Raw genomic sequence first — 22,265 nt, 5'->3', positions numbered from 1 at the left:
GGTTGTTTGACAAAAAAATTACACATGAAAAATATTTTGCTATTATATGTTAGTATTTTCAGTGAAACAGTTTGACGTGTATTGTTGCATGTCTTTTTTTAAAAAGTGGAGCAGTGTAAAATAATACCATAAAAATCTGGCCATCATTTCTTTAAACTCAGAAACAGCTAAATAACTTAAGCTTAAATAAATATTATAAAAAGAAATCAAAATTTCTTTGGATTTAAAAAAATGCTTTAAGACATTTTTTAAGCAAAAAAAATTAACATACTATAAGAACATATTAAAATGGAATCAATCATTCTGCCATAATTAGAATTGTTGAAACCTATCTTTGTATTGTATTTAATTTTTGTATCCACATTGAAAGATGTAGAAGTTGGTCTAGAACTAAAGAATATCAACAGTAGTAATTCAAGAATTTGAAACTAGGACCTGTGGAAAAACGATAGAACAGTTAAGAGTTATTTGTCTTTGAGGATACTAATGGATGGCTTAACAATTGACTTTCAGGTAGGTGATATGTGTTAGTAGGCTAACATGGGCAAGCTATTTTCTGCAAAAGACAAAACTTCGAAGAAATTGAACTAAAATTTGTAATAAGGGAATTTTCAAAGTTTCTTTCTAAGAGAGTGCCAGTGAGTAAACATTTATTAAGTGCCTACTGTATGCCTAATGCTGTGCTAAGCACAGGGAAATGTAAAGAGCAGTCCCTGCTGTCAAGGAGTTCACAGTCTGATGTGGCGAGACAACATTGAACAACTATGTTCAGACAAGCTCTCCTAGAGGATAAACTGGAACTAATCAGCAGGGGGAGCACACTTAGCCAAGGCTTCAGGCAACTGAGGAAGGCTGTGAAATTAAGTAAAGACGGCTACCTCTAAGTATAACTGTAATATTTAAAAACTCCACAAATCCCTCAGAATTGTGCTGTAGAAATTTGCTGTATTGAGTATATTGCTAGAAGTTAGGTTTCCTAATTTGCAGATGTTCAAAGTAAAATTAAATTGGTTCTATTCTTAGTCAGTTAATTTGAGATTGAAATGTCCTGAAGCCACAGTATTTAGCCCATATGTGTGACCTCATGTTTAGCCTATTCGTTCTCTACAGCCCTGGATTGTTGTGTGCATTTTGTCGTGTTTTGTTTTGATGGGTGGTTGAGGAGTTCAGAGTGTTTGAATTTGATCTGTCTCTAGATAGGGAGAGGCCTGAGAGGCTGCTGAGGGAGCAGCTGACCAAAAGGACGATCTCTGCTCACCTGAGCCCATGAGCAGGCGGGAATGGCACAGATGCATTAGGGAGTGACTGTGTTTACAGGGATCACAAGATCAATCTTTATGTGGATTTTTTTCCTAGACAGGACTAACCAGGGCATTGCTTCTGTGGACATTCAAGAAACATGGAAATCATCTATGTTTTAAAGCTATAATAGGATTTAACCTTTGTCTTGACTAGTTTAAATGTTCTCTTTTCTTAAGGTGGCGTTTATGCTAGATTATTTATCCTTCTAGTCCAAGATGTCCATGAATGATTATTTAAATTTTTTTCCCCAATATTTCTTGATAAGAGCGTGGTAAGAACAGTGAACTTAGAGTTGAGGACTTATGTTCTGGTGTGGCTGTATTACTGTCTATAGTAGCTTTGCTTGTAACCCATTAGACTTTCAGAGTCTTAGATTCCTTATCAAATATTGATAAGGTTGGTTGGTTTGGTTTATCTCAGAGATCCCCTTGGCCCTAAATGTTTTTAAATACTTATGGGGGAAAATACACTTTAGTGGAGTGACTGACTTAGGTACATATTTTAAAACAGTTTTTACTGAATTTACTGAAATTGAAATTTCCATTGTATTGGTAGATCCCATCTAAACGTAAATTTCTTAATTTCACCATTATCTTGGTTGAAAATAAAAAATCATTTGATTCATTAGAGCAAAATGCAACCTTAAAAGCTTCAACAGGATATCACCTATGTATTTATTAAAATCATAGAAGATTCCTCAAAAGATGAAAGAACTTTCCTCATATGTAAAATGTTGGATTACATTTCTTCTAAGGTCTTTTCCAGATGTGATCCCATGATCCCTCACAGATAGACTTTCTGGACTCCATATCACACACATTCCCCTGTACCGCCTTCAGACTTACAAAGCACTTTAATCACAATTACCTTGTGAGATAGGGAATTGTAAGTATTCTATAGATGAGAAAGCCTCGACCCGAGGAAGTTATGTGATAACCGCATAGGCAGCAAGGTTCAGAGGAAGGATTCAATTGCTGGTCCTGTGACTCCTGAGCCAGTTTTCTCTACATTGTGCCATGGTGCCAAGTGAGCCTTTCAGTTAGACCACATATAATAACAGTAGATATTTACATAGAGTTTGCCATGTGCCAGGTGCTGTTCTAAGCACTGCAAATTTATTATCTCCTCTGATCCTCACAACAACCCTAGAAGGTAGGTATTGTTATTATTGCCATTTTACAGATAAGGAAACTGAAGCAAAAGAAGAAAAGAGGTTAGGTGATATGCCCAGGAGTCGCACAGCTAGTAAGTATCTGAGGCTGGATTTGAACCCAAGTCTTCCTGAGTCCAGACCGGGCACTCTATCCACTGGACCACCTAGCTGTTCTCAGTGTACATTGAGGAATGTGATGAAATTGTTTCTTATAAAAGCAGTGGGTAGGCATACCTTCATGCCTGTCTTTGCTGACTGTTAAGGAAGAGTCCCATAAATAGGTTTTAATATGTGGTAATGTATCAACATTTTTCAGTATGTCTATGATTATTAATATTACACAAGATACAAAACGATATAATGGGGGTGAGGGTGACAAAAGTGTTTGCTACAGAGTCTGAAGGGAAGAGGGGTACTCTGTAATATGGGGAAGATCTCTTGTTTGCAGATGATTTATACTGATAGCACCAAGCCCCAGAACATGAAGATCCTGCACCATTCAGAAGAGTTTAACTAATCAAATAGATAAAGAATTCTTATTTCCTAGGTGGGAACTTCTAGCACTTAGTCAAACTTACGGGTAGTATGTCAGAAAAATGTATTTCCAGCCACTCTTCACCCTCCATATACATAAGGCAGGTATAGTTTGTGCAGAATCAAAATCCATAGTATAGTTAATTTATGTATTTCTTTATGATTTGTGCAAATGGGTGATTTGATTTGAAAATTTTTTTTTGGACTATTAGACCAATGAGTTCATTTGCAAAGTGAAAACCCTGTGAAGAAACTCTACACATACAGATAGGTAACTGTGTCTTAGTCTTAGAGAAGATGCCTGGGGCACTGAGACATTAAGGACTTGCATTCAGGTCTTTCTGACTCCAAAGTGCCTAGGGAGCCACTAAGTCAGGCTGCATTTTTTTCAGGTTTTTTTTTTCCATCTGTGTGTATATGTGTATACATATACACATATGGACACAGACATATATGTATATTCATTCAAAACTGAAACCCAGGTGTTTTTGTATATGTATGCATAGACACATGTATGTGTGTGTATGAATTTCAGTTTTCCCCTGCAAAATAATCTATTCATTCCTAAGTAAACCACTAAGGGCTGATGATTTAAAGACTTTAGACTTAATTCTAATAACAGAATAACCAACTTTAAAATGTTTTCATGAACTATCCAAATAAAATGATGTCCACTAGGAACAGCTGTTGAATTATATAGGCAATCTATGAAAGGCAACTATGTACACATGTATGTTATACACAGATATACGTATGTGTATATAATTTATTGAAATTTGCCCAGCAATTTAAACAAAAAGTTTATGGAAGTTCAGTCCAGTAGCTCTTCAGTTGATGGATTCTCACCAAAAATTTCAGCTCTTCACTTCATTTTTTCATTTTCATTTTAGCCTGTTCTAAAGAAGGAAATTCATTTGTCAGTGAAAGCAATCTCTGTTTAATCTATTGAAAATGTACAGTGTATGTCAAGAGAAGAAAAATGGATTTTCACAGTTCAATGTATATACCCTTTTCAGGTTCCCCAGCACCACCTATGTCTTCTGTTATATCTCCTAGCAATGCTGCAGCTAGCAGACTGGCTGAACAAGGAAGGGATTTAATTGGTCCTACAGGTATTCACAGCACTGACTGGCTAAGTCACTCTTTGCCACTGCTGAAGCTACACTAATTCCATACAATTTATAATCATTTCTCTTGTATTATTAGGGGAGGTGTGTGATTCTTGCTTTTTTGATGGCTGTCACTTTTAATACTTTTTATGAAAGTAATTTGTGCATTCTGTACTTAGCACATCTTTCTGTCTTTGCTGTCATTAGTAGGATGAGCTAATAAACCTGACATTTTACCTTGTCCTAAGGTAAAATACATGAAATGTTATGCTAGTTTGTAACCTTATTGCTAGTTCTGGAAAATTTAGGTGTATCTTTTTATCCCTAAACTCTCAGCTTTATGGCTTTGCAGCTTTATCCTCCTTTTCCAGCTAAACCATTGCCTCTTTAACTCTTGGATAATTTTGTAGTGAGAATGAGATTGATAAGGGTTGGTGGTTTTCCTTTTCTTAGTTTCTGTTTGCAGTTACATCGTAGGCCTGGGTAATGTACGTATCTGAAGATAGTAAATGAGGTGAGAAGGGAAAAAATCAACTTCAAAAAACTGTGAACACATTTAATTGAGTATTTTATGACTTTACCTGCTTGTGCATGAGATTTCTACATACATTTCTTTTAGACATATCTGAAGTTCTCTTAATATTTTGAAATGGAAAACAGTAAGAAGAGTTGAATCTGAATATAAGATTGCGTGGGACCATTTGTTGGGTGCTTCACTTTTCTTGTAAAAAACGCTTTGCAAGGTGTTTTGTTCATAGAGATCAGAGATCATAGGGGTATCAGTCTAGAGCTAGGAGAGCTCTCAGACGCTATCCAATCCAAAACCTTTGTTTTACAGATAAGAAAACTGAGACCTAGGCATATCCTTTGACTTGCCCAGTCACACAGGCAATATGTGAGAGGCATAATTTGAATCTAGCTCCCCTGACTCCAGAACTAGTACTTATTTTTCCCATTGATGAGACTAATTAAATCCTTTTTTTTAAACATCCATTCCAAATACTTATTTCAGTTATTTGGTAAATTAAAAATTTTTTTCTTAAGCTGAAGCAGTACTCTTTACATTGCAATGATTAATAAGCTTTTTGTATAAAATTAATTCATTTTAAAATTTTTGTGTGGAAATACTTGATTAAAGTGTGAATATCAGTTCTTCGTGTAGAATCCCAAGGTTCTGTTTTTATTCTTTTTGTGTCATTTACTATTTATTGCCCATTCTCCCTCAGTTAAAGGTGTTTGACTAGATAATAATTTCAACTACAGCACTTCTTGTGGATAATAAGGAATTTTTAGTGACTATTTAAATTTTCACAGAATATTTGAATTTAGGGCTAAAAAGGGACATTAGAAATAATATAGACCAACCATCTTTTGTCAGAGATGAGGAAATAGATTCAAGAGATTAAGTGACCTGTCCAAGGTAATTTAAGACTAGTATTTGTCTCTTGATAGTAAAAGATTATTTTGTTTCTCCCAGTTTTCTCTGTATGCTAATGTTTGCAAACACTGGAGTTATGTGTTTGAGGGTGAGATGGAAGGGGAGGACTATTTAGTATGTTAGATATACGGTAGTGAGGCTATCAAATTTTGCCATAGTTTACTCTTTCCCAACTAATGCATAAAATTTGCATCAGGATCTATTTGGAATGCTTTTTGGCATTTCTAAGTTGCTCTTATATATAGAATAGAAGTTATTCCTCCTGGTCAGTGGAAAGGTTTCATAGATTTCAACAAGTTTTAGACCTTCACTTTATAGAAAACTATTTTTCATAGGTAAATAATTTGAGTAAAACTATATCAGTATTGGATTTTTCCTTTTTATGTTTAAACGTATTTTGTTATTATCATATAGGTGGCCAGAGAATACCACAAAAAAGTGGACCAGTTATTTTAGCAGATGAAACGAAAAATCCTGCAATGGAGAAATTGGAGCTTGTAAGAAAATGGAGCCTTAACACCTATAAGGTTTGTAAATTTTATCACAGAATTGTATTGTATATTCACATAACAATCTGAATAACTGCAAAGCTTGTCTATAAGTTTTCAGCATAATAGCTAAAATTAGCACTTGCATAGTCAACTTCAGCATTATTCTGGGCCGGTAATGGAAAGGAGGTAGGGGAATAGAGTAATCACTCAGTAAGTGCTTGTCACATATAAATATAAACATGATATGGCATGTGTTACCTTGGAATGCAGGAAACTATACACAGTTTCATTGCCCATGTAAAGGCCCCTTGTTTGTACTTCACAGGGATACACCTGCATGAAGGATGCTAGTGTTTACGATAAAATTACTTCTGCATGAATAATTTGCAATTCTTGACTTAGTCTTCAGATTTACAAACTGGTTGTTTTACAGAAGTTTGTTTTGTAAGCAGGCTGTTTAGAACATAGAACTTACATGTATATATATTATTTCCCCCCAGTAGAATGTACTATAAACTAATTGAGGGCAAAGATTATTTGGGATTGGGGATGAGGAAGATAGATCATTGTATCACTAGCACCTGGCATATATATGTTTAAATAAATAGTCATTGATTGATTCTTATAGAACTGCTGTTGTAATTCACAGTTAAGTTTTAAGGGCAGCCCACAGAAGCCCATAATATTGTTGAAATAGTATTAGTAGACTAAAAATCCAAAATTCTTTAAAGCCAATCTGAGTTCTCAAACATGAGGCTCTCTGAAGTCTGGCTACGAGAATAATGGAGTAGAGGGCTCAGTGGACTGATCTCTAGGGGTTAGGTAATTCTTATGGCGACGTGGGACATGGGAGAGAGAGAAAAGTCTCTGTCCAAAAAAGTCTACAACAAGCAAGTAGTGTAGGAGGGCAAAGGAACTAGTAGCAGGCATTTATATGTATGGATTAGAGGATTTAGTGTCAAAATGGTCATTTCTAAATGTTAGGCAATTGAGGATTGCGTATATATAGGTGTATTTAATTATACATGTGTATCCTTGCACATGCACACACGTGCTTATGTTTTTATATGGAGCATATCCCCTTTTGTCTTACCTGAGTTTGTTCTGTTGAAAAGTAATATTTTTGGGGGCAGCTAGGTGGCGCAGTGGATAGAGCACCGGCCCTGGATTCAGGAGGACCCGAGTTCAAATTCGGCTTCAGACACATAATACTTACTAGCTGTGTGACCCTGGGCAAGTCACTTAACCCCATTGCCCAGCAAAAAAAAAGAAGAAAAAGAAAAAAAAAGAAAAGTAATTTTTTATGATAATGTTAAAAATAGTATTATTATCTAATCACATTATATATTTGCATTTATGTATATATTTGAGAAATAAAATAATTCAAAAAATAATTTGGTTTTAAATAAATCATTTTCTGCATGGAAAAGTATGGTATAATGAAAAGATCACTGGGTTTTGAATCATAAGATCTGGATTCTTCCTCTACTTTCTTTTTCCTGTGTAGATGATGGTTAAACCAAACTACTGTGAGGTAATGGATTTTATCTTGTATTCCATGCTGTGATGCTACCAGCATGATGCCATCTTCAAACAGTATTTGGAAGACCTCACACTTTGTAGCAGGGTTCTGCACAGAGTTCTGTGAACTTTTTTTTAAATTTTAAACAATTTATTTATTAATTTTTAGTTTTCAACATTTTGAGTTTTAAATTTTCTCCCCCTTCCTCTCCCCACTTTTCCACAAGAAGGCATGCAATCTGATATAGGTTCAACTTATACATTCATATTAAGCATATTTTCACATTAGTCATGATGTAAAGAAGAATTAGAACCAATGGGAGGAACCACAAGAAAGAAGAATCAAAACAAAACAACAAAAGAAATGGAGAGCAAATAGTATGCTTCCATCTGCATTCAGATTCCATAGTTCTTTCTAGATAACTTTTTCCATCGTTTTGGAGTTATCTTAGATCCTTGCATTGCTGAAAAGGGCTAAGTCTATCAAAGTTAGTCATCACATTATGTGGCTGTTACTGTGTACAGTGTTTTCCTGGTTCTGCTGGTTTCACTCAGCATCAGTTCATATAAGTCTTTCTAGGTTTTTCTGAAGTCCCCTTGCTCATCATTTCTTATAGCACAATAGCATTCCATTATATTCATATACCACAGCTAGTTCAGCCATTCCCCAGTTAATGGGCATCCCTTCAATTTCCAATTCTTGGCCACCACACAAAGAGCTGCTATAAATGTTTTTGTATGTATGGGTCCACTTCCGATTTTTATGATCTCTTTGGGATACAGCCCTAGAAGTGGTATTGCTGGGTCAAAGGGTGTGCACAATATTATAGCTCTTTGGGCATAGTTCCAAATTGCTCTCCAGAATGTCTGGGTCAGTTCACAGCTCCACCAACAGTTCATTAGTGTTCCAGTTTTCCCACATCTTTTCCAGCATTTATCATTTTCCTGTTTTGTCATGTTAGTCAATCTGATAGGGGTGATGTGGTACCTCAGAGTCGTTTTGATTTGCTTTTCTCTAATCAATAGTGATTTACAACATTTTTTTTCATATGACTATAGATATCTTTAATTTCTTCCTCTGAAAACTGCCTGTTCATATCCTTTGACCATTTATCAATTGGGGAATGACTTGTAGAAAAGTAATCTTAATGATGCCAATATCCTTTATGTTATGCAGAATATATCCTGAAAAGTTGTCCATGATTAATTTTTTTGTAAATTGAATTATGTTTTAAATGCACTATAGCTTGCTATTTAATATAACTTGGTGTACCTATTTATCAAGCGAAAGGTTTTTTTTGTAATGATCATCCTAATTTTTGTCTTAAAATCTGTATTTTCCTGTCATTATAATAATAATTGGTATCCATGTAGCACTTCAGTATTTGAAAAACACCTTTTGCAATCTTATTTGAGCCTCACAACCCTATGAAGGAGGTGACAAATATTACTTCCATTTTACAGATGAGAAAACTGGGTCTTCCTGACTCCCTGTCCACTGTACCATACTGCCTCTCAGGAGAAAATAGTCTGTAGGATATGCTGCTTTTTTAGGGTAAAATATCAGGGCAGTCAAACTGTTACTCCCTGGAAATATCCTTCCTCCTTTCATTAGTACTCCTGAAATAAGAATCTCAGCTTCCTTGTAATATCTTTCCTTTAGTATTAACTTTGTAGCAATGGAAGACAGACATTAAATATTTTGATACTTCATTCAACTGTGTTCATTTATAAAGGAAGTGAGCTGAGAGAAATTAAACTAATTTTTAAAAAGCTAATCAGAGGAAATACATTTTTTGAAATGGTTCTGGACAGTAATAAGCATAATTATGGATCTTAATATTTGTTTTCTATTCTTTTTCTAGACAAAAGAAAAAGTATACTTTCTTCATGGGAAACTTAGACTTTTTCACTTTCATTCCTTTTTTATCTACTCTCTCACGTAGTATTTGATAAGTATGTTCCTCAGAACCATACTAATTTCAACAAATCTCTTTAGAGTAAATCTTCCTTCTTCTAGATCTAAATCCACAGTCATATAGTGAACCCCATGGTAATGGTGGTTTGACAAAGTTCATCATATTTAACAGTGGTGTCACTGAAGTCTTCAGTAGAACTCTCACTAGAACTCCACCAAGCTGTCTTGTACTAGCTTAGTGACAGTAAAGAGAGCCCCAAGAAGTATCAGGGGAGGAGATGAGTAACCTGTTCTCCAAATACTAGACTATTTTCTTAATTTTTCCAGGTGACAATTTTAATTTTTTTTCCCTTGCTAGGCCTTGTTTCTGTGGTTTCTCTCAAATTGGATTCTTTCTTGTTCTGACATTTAGAACAACTAAAATTGTCATCTTTACTTTTGCAGTATTGCCAGTCTTAATTTCAGGTTTCATAGGCCTCTTAAGAATATATATGTCTTAGGATTTTTAAAGTAAGATTTGTTATTTCAGCCATAATCAAAATTGAATCTACATGAATCTTTTCTTAACAGATTTTGTAGAAAAAGTCCTTATTTTGTTATTTAAAAAATAAAAATCTCAAATTTAGTGCTAAAAATCACTCCTCTCCCTTCAGGACCTCAATGATGCCATCAGACCTTTCACTAGGCACGTGCGTGTCTGATATTCCATGATTTTTGTAATATTTTCAGTGTCAAAATTGTAATATTTTATTTTTTCTACAACAGGAAACATTTCTTTGGCACCTTTTTTACTGTTATAGAACATTAGCTTATTCTCCATCTTTTAGAATGCCCTAGACCTTACCTGTAAGGGATTGAGAGGGTTAGATTTTAGTTTTGTAAACGTGGGGCCTTTTTTTTCTTTCTCAGATGTGCAACATCTGTTTGCTTTTCACCATGCTTTCATGTAAGTAATTGACTACATGTCAGACCTTGCTTGGAGTCTTATTGGTGGGAAGCTTTTTGTTTGTTTGTTTGTTTTATTTTGTAATTCTAACTGCTTCTTATTTGTTTTGTAAACTAAGTTATTGAACTTAAGAACATGAGAATAGGACTCTTTGTTAAGGGGAAGCTGCTGGAGACTGATTTTTTTTTCTCCCACTTTTCCCACTTAGAGCCTTTCATTTTTTTTTTATCTGTTGTTCCATTCTTGGTTAACTTTGATTAACTTGACTAACTTTGAGAGAAAACTGTCTCTCATATGCTTCCCATTTTCGATTGCCTATGAGCTTTGTCTAAATTTACTTACATGTTATAGGAAAAACGTTGTGCCAACAGTTATCTTGTCTGTATCCCTACTGAATCACTTTTACAAAGTGATACAGCTCCCTATGGTATGCAATGACTGCAGTATCAACTAAATTGTTGTCTCTAACCGTATTGTTTTTCATAGCTGCAGAAAACCTGTGAAAAATATTCATGGCTTCCATCAAAAATGGAAGCTGATTAAATTTCTTCCCTGCAAAATTATTTATAAATTTGAACTTATATTTCCTGCAGTGTAGACTGTAACTACTCCTTTGTTAGCTGGTTTAAATTTTTTAAAAAAAAATACACTTTAAATTAGTCTTATCAGTGCCTTTGTTTTTGTATTAGTCATTTCTGAGTATATCCACTCCTTAATTTTCCAACAAACCCTTTCCTACAGCAAAGTGGCAGAGAAGAAAGGGGAAAGGATCAATTAAGTAAAACTGGAGGACATGGGGTACCCAACTGACTGTATTGTAGTGTTTCACACCTCCCTTCTGTCCAGAAAGGAGGAGATGCTGCCTCACCTCTTTCTCGGGGCCAAGATTGGTTAATACAGTTACTTAATTAAGTGTCCACCTGCTTTTCAGTGTTGTTTTCATTTACATCATTTTATTCCTTTTACACATTATACTTCTGGTTTGACTTTACAAGTCTTCCCAAGTTTTTCTGAGTTCCTCATGTTCACTACTTCTTGCAGACCTTTAATGTCTTGTTAAATGCATATACCAGTAGTTGATTAGCTATTTCCCATCAGTGGGTACTTTCTTAGTTTCTTTTACTACCGCAAAAAGGGCTACTATAAATATTTGGTATATGTGGGAACTGTCTGTCTTCTTTTGATTTTCTTAGAGTATCTGCCCAGTAGTGGGATCTTTGAGTCAAACAGTATAAACATTTTACTGACTCTTTTCCCCTAAACAGTACAGTTGTTTTCCACAGTGGTTGAACAGATTCACTGCTCCATCTATAGTATATTAATGTGTCTGTCTTCCCATAGCCTCTACTTGCTTATTGTTGAAAGTTTTTTTCTTAATGTAAACCTGTCTGAATTATGGAAACAGAACTGGCCTTGAGAGAAATATTTTGTTTGATGATGGTGTTACTTTCTCCATTTAATACATAGAATATGCCTTTCTAAATTAGCCTTAATGAACATATTTTGGACCTGAGGTTATCATGACAGTATTCTTCTGAACTAACTTCTTTATAACTAAGTGATCAGTGTTCATATTTGTTGTTCTTCAGTCATTTTTCAGATGTGTCTGACTGTTTGTGACCCCATTTTGGGTTTTCTTGACAAAGAGAGTGAAGGGGTTTTCCATTTCTTTTTCCAGCTCATTTTACAAATGAGGAAACTGAGGCAAATAGGTTAAGTGGGTTGCCCAGGGTCATCTAGCTAGTAAATGTCTGAAGCTGAATTTGAACTCAAAAATATGAGTCTTCCTGACTCCAGGCCTGCTGCTCCATTGCACCACCTAGCTGCCCTATCAGTATTTGCATATTGGGTCTTATTTCTATTATAAATAAAATTGTTACTTGACTGGAGTCCATATGGAAGTGACAGTTTGGGGGGCATAAAAGTTGCTGTTTTATTTCAGCCTAATTGAGGGGAAAGGGCAAGAAATATTTACATAATTGCATCAAATCTATCATCAGGATCTGACTGCTAAGTGTGAAACCCCTTGACTAAATGAGCATTGACTAACCTTTTAGGCTCACCTATGCGATCAGTCCATTAAGTCACCTTCTGTTGCAAAGAGAGTTATAGAATTGGCCTAAGGATCTTGGTAGTTCAGCATTCACCTATGTTTGTCTTTATAACCTATAAAGCTATGACTCCCACTGGTTTCTGATTCTAGTTAACTACTTAAAAACTAGTTTTGACCCTGACTGGATCTTGGGGGATTATATTTGCAACTTCTTTCTCCCATTCTGGGTGTTCTGGATCTTCCTCCTAAATTTTACCCCCTTTCTTAGACTTCAAGACTCACTCCTGCTGCCTTAGAAGAACTTCTCACTTTTCATTTTTCGTTTTAGTAGTCAGCTCTGATCTCTGACACCTTTCCATTGCGAACATTTGTTGCCTGCCCTGTTTGTTGTGTGATATTAAGAAGATAGTTCTGTTAAATCAAAACCTGACTGCATTTTCTTCTTTAAGCCTAGTCTACACTAGGAAAACTAATGTTAGTATTCATATTCTTTTTTCAACAATTATGACATGCCTGTCTTTGCGGTTTAGTGTCACTAAAAAGAGTTGGATGTTAGTTTTGTGTTAGATCAACTTGCCTTTAATATTAATTTCTCAAACTGCTGTTTTTCACCAAGAGCATGTGGAAAATAATCATGTGTGTTCTTTCTTTTGGTCTAGAATAGGAGACATGAAGAAATCTTTGTATACTTTATTAGAAGAAAAACCTGGATCTTAGTCTGCAGAGCAGGTTTACCTGGCACGGTTCCCAAACACTAAGCATCCTGGAAAAATCCTTTAGACTCTGTCGTCAGTGTTCACACTGAACCTCATCCTCCTCATCTTTCATGCAGTGTCTTCTGAACTTTCAGGCCTGTTTCACTTGTTACGTTGTCTCGTTCAGTCATTGGCTGTCCCATTGGCCTGCTCATTTGTTAATATTTTCACCTGTGTCCCTGAGCTCCTTCTCTTCCCCACTTAGCTCACCTTTTAATATCTGTCTTTTGTACCCAGGGAACTTTTCTTTTCCCAGTACCCTTTGTTGTGTAGTTTCTTGACACTACAGAAAATATTAAACTGATATAGACACTGACATTCGTCACCCATGTGTTCACTATTCATTTCATTCTTTTACCTTTTTTCCTTAGTAATATTTATATACATTTAAAAGTTTATGAAGTGTTTTGCATCCATTATCTCATTACAAGCTCATAGAACCTGATGGGCCAAATTGTACGCAGGTTATACTCTCGATCCTCTTTTTGCACCCCAAGGTTAGGAGGCTTGTCTCTGTTCACATAGAGGCAGGATTCAAACCCAGGCTCTTTTTGAATCCAAGTCTTTTCATTCCACCATGCAGCTTCTTAATATAAGGACAGGTTTACAGCAGGCCAGTAGCTTTAGGCCTCCCTCCTATTATTGCTTGTAAGATTTTTTTTTAAATGTTAGCAAGAATCAGTGCTTAGGAGAAGAGGCTCCAATTCACTTTTTATCACACTTCCCATGATCAGGATTTTTCCCTTATATATTTCCTTTATAAATGTGGCAGTGAAGATTTTTAGAGGCAGCTGGTGACAGAGTGGACAGAGCTCTGGCCCTTGAGTCAGGAAGACTTGAGTTCAAACTTAGGCTCAGATACTTACTAGCAGTGTAACCCTGGGCATGTCACTTAACCCTTGTTTACCTCAGTTTCCTCATCTGTAAAATGCGGATAATAATAGCACTTAACTCCTGTGGTTGTTCTAAGGATGAAATGAGGTAATATTTGTAAAGCATTTTGCAAATTTAAGTCCTATATAAATGTTATTGTGATTGTTATTATTGTCATTATTCTGCACTCCATTACCTCCAAAATTAATTTTTTTACAGAAAAGCATGAAAAACTAAATAGCATTAATAGATGGAAACATAGAACCTTAGAGATCATCTAATACAGCTGCTTCCTCTTATAAGTGAGAAAGCTGATAATTCTTTTATTTTGTCAGGACATTAAAGTAGAGACAAAGAAATAGGCTAAAGTCCCTGATATATGTCTTGTTTTTTTTAGGCAATTGGGATTAAGTGACTTGCCCAGGGTCACACAGCTAGTAAGTGTCAAGTGTTTTGTCTGAGGCCACATTTGAACTCAGGTCCTGCAGACTTCAGGGCCAGTTCTCTATCCACTGCACCACCTAGCTGCCCCAATATATGTCATTTTAAAGTTGGCAGTTTGAATTCTTAAGTACATCTGGAAACAGTTTATATTTTTTGAGCCCTCCTTCATGTGTCATGTGACCAGATTGATGCTGGGGCCTAGTGAATGATGCACTGTAAATCCTCTTTTTATAAAAGGCAGCTAGTATAGTACTCAGCAAAGTGTGTGTGAGCAGGCCACACAAAATGTTCTCATTTTCAGATCATTTAAATTCCTTGTAGATCTTATATAGATGAGATTGCTTTATCTAATTTAAAAGTACAAGTTCCTTAAACTCAATTCATAATTTGCTTCTAATAACATCTAGATTTCACTTGATGTGTCCCAGAGTCTTAATCTTTCTTCCTTTTTCCTTCTCACTTCCTCAGTCTCCTAGAAACAAAAAGCATTTGCTCATTAGACCTCCTTCCCACCTCAGAGAGTACAGTCTGCTCCTTACCCTTTATTTTGCTGTAATAGTCTACCACTAAGTCAACAGAGAACAGTACTGTCACTCTACCCTGTCTACAAAAGCTTCTTCAATGAATCTTAGCTTTTTTGACCTTTGTACAGAAAATCTCATCTATCTGATGTTAATGGAAGTGCTGCTTGATTTAGCTTACAGATAGAGTAAAACTTCATCTATAAAAGGAAAAAATTCTGGTTGAGTATAATGAGCAAGATTAACAAAATAGCTCTTACCTTGTTGTTGTTACCTTGTTACCGTATCTTGCTATTTTTAATTATTTATTAAAAAACATTTTTTTAAAGAAAATTTTGAATTCCATAATCTTTCCTTCCCTCCAACCCCTCCTTATCCACTGAGAAGGCAAACAAGATGATATCAATTATGCATGTGAAATCATACAAAACATATTTCCATATTAGTCATGTTGCAAAAAAAATCTTTTAAAACAGTTTTTCTCGGGCAAAATGTTAGTGTTTACAGTGTATTTCCCCTCTTCCTCCCCAAGTTATTTTTTTATAATAATAATTATTCTGTCCCCCTGTAAAATAACCTAGCCTATTCCTCTGACCTAGAATTGTCTATATTTATAAGAGTTAGATTCCTTTGAAAAGTTTAATCTCTCTGATCATTTTCTGTTCTGAAATAGAGAACTAGTCAGGGGATGTCAATTTAATTTGCAAATTAAATGCAGATGGGAAGTTAAATCAACTTGTCATCAACATTTTTGGAACATTAATGAGATTGCTAGTTTTGCTGTTTTACTAGTCTCGGAACATTATAATTATTTTTTTAGTAACAATTTTGTTGCAAGAATTAACACTGAAAAATATTTTTAAAACAAATGCATAAATAACATCCAAAAATCTGAGCTATGGTTATGTTATTTTATTTTATTTTAATTCGTGTTGTTTCCTTTTTTAGCTCCAAATTCTCACACTCCCGCACCTATTGAGAAGGCAAGAAATACAGAACCCAATGTAAATGTGAAGTAATGCAAAATAAATGTCTGCATTAGCCATGTTCTGGAGGGAGAAAAAAAATATGCTTCTATTTGTACTCTGAGTATATTAGTTCTCTTTCTGGAAGTGGAAATCATTTTTCATCAGGAGTCCTTTGGAATTGTGGCGGGGTCATTGTGTTGATCAATCACTCAGTCTTTCAGAGTTGATTCTCTTTATAATGTTGCTGTTACTGTGTAAATTGTCCTCCTGGTTCTGCTCACTTTACTTTATATCAGTTCAGAAGTCTTCACAGCTTTTTATGAAACCATCTCCTTCGTCATTTCCTACAGAATAATAATATTCCTCAGTTTCTAATTCTTTGGACCACAAAAAGCTGCTATAAATATTGCTGTACAGATAGGTCCTCTACCTCTTTCCTTGATCTTTTGGGGTACAGAGCTAGTTTAATAGTTCAGTTTGGTAGCTTTTTGAGCATAGTTCCAAATTGCTTTTGAGAATAGTTGGAGTAGTTGACAGCTCTGCCAGCAATGCATTAGTATACTGTTTTCCCACATCACTGCCTACATTTGTTATTTTCCTTTTCCATCATCTTAGCTGATCTCATAGGTGTGAGATAATACTTCAGATTTGATTTTCATTTCTCTAATAATTTTTCATATGACTATTAATGGCTTTGATTTCTTACCCTGAGAACTGGCTGTTCATATCCGTTGATCATTTATCAGTTGGGGAAGTGGTTGGTTAGTTGTTGTTCATTCATTCGGTTGTGTCTGACTTTTTGTGACCCCATGGATCATAACATTTGAGGCCCTTCTGTCCTTCGCTATCTGTTGAAGTCTGTCCAAGCTCATATTTGTTGCTTCTTTTACACTATTTATTCATCTCATTCTCTGCTATCCCCTTCTCCTTTTGTCTTCAGTCTTTCCCAACATCAGAGTCTTTCCCAGTGAGCCCTGTCTTCTCATTGTATGGCCAAAGTCTCTCTGGCACCACAATTCTGAAGCGTAGATTCTGCAGCACTCAGCTTTCCTTAAATCCAATTGTTAACAGCCATGCTTTACTGCTGGAAAAACCATAGCTTTGACTATATGGACCTTTGTTGGAAAGGTGATATATGATCTTTAGCATACTGTCCATGTTTGCCATAGCTTTCCTTCCAAGGAGCAAGTGTCTTTTAATTTCATGGCTTCAGTAACCATCTGCAGTGATCTTTGAGCCCAAGAATATAAAATCTGATATTGTGTTCATTTCTTTTCCCTCTGTTTTCCAGGAAGCGATGGGACCAGTTGCTATGATCTTGGTTTTTTTAATGTTAAGCTTCAAGCCAGTTTTACACTCTCCTCTTTTACCCTCATCAAGAGGATTGTTAATTCTTCTTCACTTTCTGCCACCAGAGTGGAATCATCTACATTTCTTCTGGTAGCCCTTAATTCCAGATTTTGATTTGTCCAGCCTGGCATTTTGTATGATGTATTCTGCATGTAAGTTAAATAAATAAGGCAATATACAGCCTTGTTGTACTCCTTTCCCAATCTTAAACCAATCAGTTGTTCCATGTTGGGATCTAACTTGCTTCTTGACCTGTAAACAGGTTACTCAAGAGACAGGTAAGATAACCTGATACTCCCATCTCTTTGAGGACTTGCCACATTTTGTTTTGATCCACACAGTCAAAGGCTTTGGTGTAGTCAATGAAGCAGAAGTAGAAGTTTTTCTGGAACTCCTCGTTTGCTTTCTCCATAATCCAGCGAATGTTGGCAGGTCCTCTGCCTCTTTGAAAACCAGCCTGCTCTTCTGGTAATCCTCAGTTCACATAGGCTGAAGCCTAACTTGCAGAATCATAAACATAACCTTGCAGGCACATGAAATGAGTGTAGTTGTTCAGTAATTTGAACATTCTTTGGCATTGCCTTTTTGTTTTTTTGTCCTTTGTTTTTTTAAAATAATATTTTATTTTTTCCCAATTACATGTAAAAACAATTTTTAGCATTCATTTTTTAAAATTTTGAGTTCCAAATTCTCTCCCTCCCTCTATCCTATCTGAGTCAGTAAGCAGTTTGATATAGGTTATACACATGCAATCATGTAAAAAATGCAAAACATATTTCCATTTTAGTCATATTGTGAAAGAAGACAGAGACCAAAAAAAACTAACCCATAAAAAATAGTATGCTTTGTTTAGCATTCAGACTCCCATCATTTCTTTTATTGTATTGTATTGCTGAGAATAGCTAAGTCATTCACAGTTGATCATCGTATAATATTGCTGTTACTGTGTACGATGTTCTCCTGGTTCTGCTTACTTCACTTTGCATCAGTTCATGTAAGTCTTTCCAGGTTTTTCTGAAATCATCCTGCTTGTCATTTCTTGTAGTCCAATAGTATTCCATTACAATCATATGTCACAACTTGTTCGGCCATCCCCCAATTGATGGACATCCCTTTAATTTCCAATTCTTAGCCACCACAAAAAGAGCTTCTATAAATATTTTTGTACAAATTGGTCCTTTTACCCCTTTTTAAAAATAATCTCTTTGGGTTACAGACCTAGTAGTGGTATTGATGGATTAAAGAGTTTGTGCACATTTTTATATCCCTTTGGGCGTAGTTCCATATTGCTCTCCAGAATGGTTAGATTAGTTCACAGCTCCACTAACATTGCATTAGTATCCCACTTTTCATTTTCCTTTTTTGTCATATTAGCCATACCTCAGCGTTGTTTTAATTTTCATTTCTTTAATCAATAATGATTAGAGCATTTTTTTCATATAACTATAGATAGCTTTGATTTCTTCATCTGAAAACTGCCTGTTCATATCTTTTAACCATTTATCAATTAGGAAATTGCCCTTCTTTAGGATTGGGATGTTATGTATTTTTTTCCCATCAAGGGGCCACTATTGAATTTTCCAGATTTGCTGCCATATTGAATGTAACACTTTAAAAGCATCATCTTTTAGGATTTTATTTAACTCAGCTGGAATTCCATCACCGCTGCTAGCCTTATTGTTAGCAATTCTTTCTAAGGTCCATTTGACATCATTCTGCAGGATATCTGGCTCTAGGTCAGTAACCATACCAGTATGGTTATCTATGATGTTAAGATCTTTCTTATATAATTCTTCTGTGTATTCTTGCCACCTCTTCTTAATCTCTTCTACTTCAGTTAAGTTCCTGCCATTTTTGTCTTTTATCATACCCAATTTTGCCTGAAACATTCCCTTGATATCTCTAATTTCTTGGAAAGAGATCACTTATCTTTCCTATTCTATTGCTTTCTTCTGTTTCTTTGCATTGCTCACTTTATATCTGTCCTTGGTGTTCACTGAAATTCTACATTCATTTGGGCATATCTTTCCCTTTCTCCTTTCCCTTTCACTTTGCTTCTTTTCTCAGCTGCTTGTAAAGCCTCATCAGACAGCCGTTTTGCTTTCTTGCTTTTCTTTTTTTTGAGATTTTTTTTGTTGCTGCCTCCTGTACAATATCACAAATCTCTGTCCGTAGTCTTTCAGGCACTCTGTCTACCAGGTCTAATTACTTAAATCTATTCGTGACTTCTGCTTCATGTTCATAAGGGATGTTATTTAGGTCATGCTTATATGTTATGATGGTTTCCCCTACTTTCTTGAGTTTAAGTCTAAATTTTGCAATAAAGAAGCTCATGATCTGAGCCACAGTCAGCTGCAGATCCTGTTTTAACTGACTGTATAGAGATTCTCCACCTTTGGTTGCAACATATATAATTAGTCTGATTTCGGTATTGACCATCTGGTGATTCTCATATGTAGAATCACCTTTTGAATTGTTGAAAAAGAGTGTTTACTATGACCAGTGAGTTATCTTGATAAAACTTTATTAGTCTCTGCCCTACTTCATTTTGTACTCTAAGAACAAACTTAACTGTTATTCCAATTTATCTTTTGGTTTTCTACTTTAGCATTCCAGTCACCTATGATGAATGTGACTTCTTTTTTTGAGGTTATTTCTAGATGTTGTAGGTCTTCATAGAACTGAGTGACTTCGGCCTCTTCAGTATCAGTGGTTGGAGCATAGACTTGTATTACTGTGATGTTGAACAGTTTGCCTTGGATTCGAACAGATATTATTCTGTCATTTTTGAGATTGTATCCCAGTTCTGCTGTTCTCACCCTTTTATTGACTATGGGGCTACTCCATTTCTTCTAAGGGATTCTTGCCCATAGTAGTATGTGTAATGATCACTTAAAATTCACCTGTTCCCATCCGTTTAAGTTTACTGGCACCCAAGATGTGAGTGTTTAATTTTTCCATGTACTTCTTGACCATACTCAGCTTACATTGGTTCATAGATCTCACATTCCAGGTTCCTATGAAGTACTGCTCTTTACTGTCCCCAGACATCTGCATCAGAGCTTCCTTTTGGCTTTGGCCTGGCTGTTTCATTCCTTCTGGAGCTACTTGTGGTTGTCTTCCTCTCTTACTCCATAACATGTTGGACACCTTCCGAACTGAGGGACTCATCTTCTAATATCATGTCTTGTATCATTTTAATACTGACCGTAGGGTTTTCTTGGCAAAGATACCGGAGCTGTTTGCCATTTCCTTCTACAGTGGATCACCTGTTGTCAGAACTCTTCACCTAAGACCTGTCTGCTTAGGTAACCCTGTATGGCATAGGGTAGCTCATAGTTTCATTGTGCCTCTACCACAACAAGGCAGTGATTCAGGAGTGGTTGGTTGCTTTACCCAGAATTATTACCAGAAAGCTTATTCCTGTAGAATTCAAAGTCAGCTAACATGTATTTAGTTCTTCTTACCTTGGGTAGAAAACTATACTTGGAATATACAAAATTTATATATATCATGACCCCTGCCATTACAAAACTGATGCTCTAAAAGGAGGGAGTTAAGACATACAGGCACTATATACAATGATAAATCATTAAGTGTATTAGAGAGGTACAAAATAAAGTGCTTTCCAAGATCCAGGAAAAATAATTACCACTGTAGGGATCATTAAGTTGAGATTTTTAGATGGATAGGAATTCAACATATAAAGAAATATAGATAGGACATTCCAGGTATGGCCCATATCAGAGGTGATAAAGTGATAGGTAAGTTTAAGGAACAGAAAGCAGTCTGGTTTGGCTACAGCATAACAGAAATGGATTGAGTTATAACATAAAGCTAGAAAGGGAAGGTATGCTAGGTATTTGAAAACCTTGAATGCCAGGCAAAGGAGTTTGAATTTCACTTGGTTGGCAGTGAGAAATTGATGGAGATTTTTAAACAGCAGTGACATCACCAGATCTAATTTATGAAAAAGATTTTTGTTGTTCATTTGTTTCATTCATGTCCAACTCTTCGTGACCCCATTTGGGGTTTTCTTGGTAGAGATACTAAAGGGTTTTGCCATTTCCTTCTCCAACTCATTTTTCAGAAAAGGAATTGAGGCAAATAGGGTTAAAAAACTTGCCCAGGGTCACACAGCCAATAAGTGTCTAAGGCCAGCTTTGTACTCAGGTCTTCCTGATTCCAGGGCTCTATTTAGTAAGTCACCTAGTTGTCCACCATGAGAAAGATTAGTCTGCCATAAAAAAAAAAGACAGATTGGAGGGAAGAGAGTAGAGTCAGGAAGACCTGTTTGTTTAGTGAATTAATCTAAGTGAATGGTAGTAAGGCAGTAGACAAGTGGAAATGGAGACAATGGATATTTCAGAGGTAGAATTAACAAGCCTTGATAAACGTCTAGATCTGGGATTTTTAAGAGAGGAGTAAGAATCAAAGATGACATCAAAGTTTTAATGGGAAGCACTTGAGCCAGTGGTGGTACCATTTAGAGATAGTGAGGTGAGAAGAATAGCTAGGTTCAGGAGGGAGAGAAAATAAGTTCCCTTTTGAATGTGTTGCATTTGCAGTGGGTAGACATCTTAGGAGAGATGACCATTGCACAGCTAGAGGTACAGGTCAAGAACCCAGAAGTAAAGTCAGGACTGTCGATTTAGCATGAAAGTCATCTGCATATAAGTAATTGTTGAAGCCCTAGAAATGAGTGATATAGTAGAGAGAGATGAGAAAAGGACTAAATGCAGAACCTCAGGAAGTGCCTTCCTTAAGGTATTAGAAATAGGATAAGAATCCAATGAAGAAAACAGAAGAACCAGAGAGATGAATAGAGAACAGGGGAATGGGGTTTGTCTAAAGACAAAAAAGAAAGCATATAGTTAGAGGGAGTATTC

At 35.8% G+C, this 22,265-nt stretch overlaps 1 protein-coding gene across 7 annotated transcripts in view; it reads left to right on the top strand.

The window, feature by feature from the left end:
* ARFIP1 (ARF interacting protein 1) overlaps positions 1 to 22,265 on the top strand; it is a 151,277-nt gene that overhangs the window by 67,883 nt on the left and 61,129 nt on the right. For 5 of the 7 annotated variants that reach the window (XM_020994046.2, XM_020994044.2, XM_078148782.1 and 2 more), the window contains 2 exons: positions 4,006 to 4,101; positions 5,951 to 6,063. In XM_020994046.2, the coding sequence (XP_020849705.1) occupies positions 4,006 to 4,101; positions 5,951 to 6,063 (209 nt within the window). The remainder of the gene's footprint in view (positions 1 to 4,005; positions 4,102 to 5,950; positions 6,064 to 22,265) is intronic. The other 2 variants (XM_020994047.2, XM_020994048.2) reach the window with 1 other exon arrangement.

This window comes from Phascolarctos cinereus, unplaced genomic scaffold (genome assembly GCF_003287225.1).
Source record: "Phascolarctos cinereus isolate Bilbo 61053 unplaced genomic scaffold, phaCin_HiC Scaffold_9;HRSCAF=440, whole genome shotgun sequence".
NCBI lineage: Eukaryota > Metazoa > Chordata > Mammalia > Diprotodontia > Phascolarctidae > Phascolarctos > Phascolarctos cinereus.
This window is presented reverse-complemented; position numbering and strand designations above follow the sequence as displayed.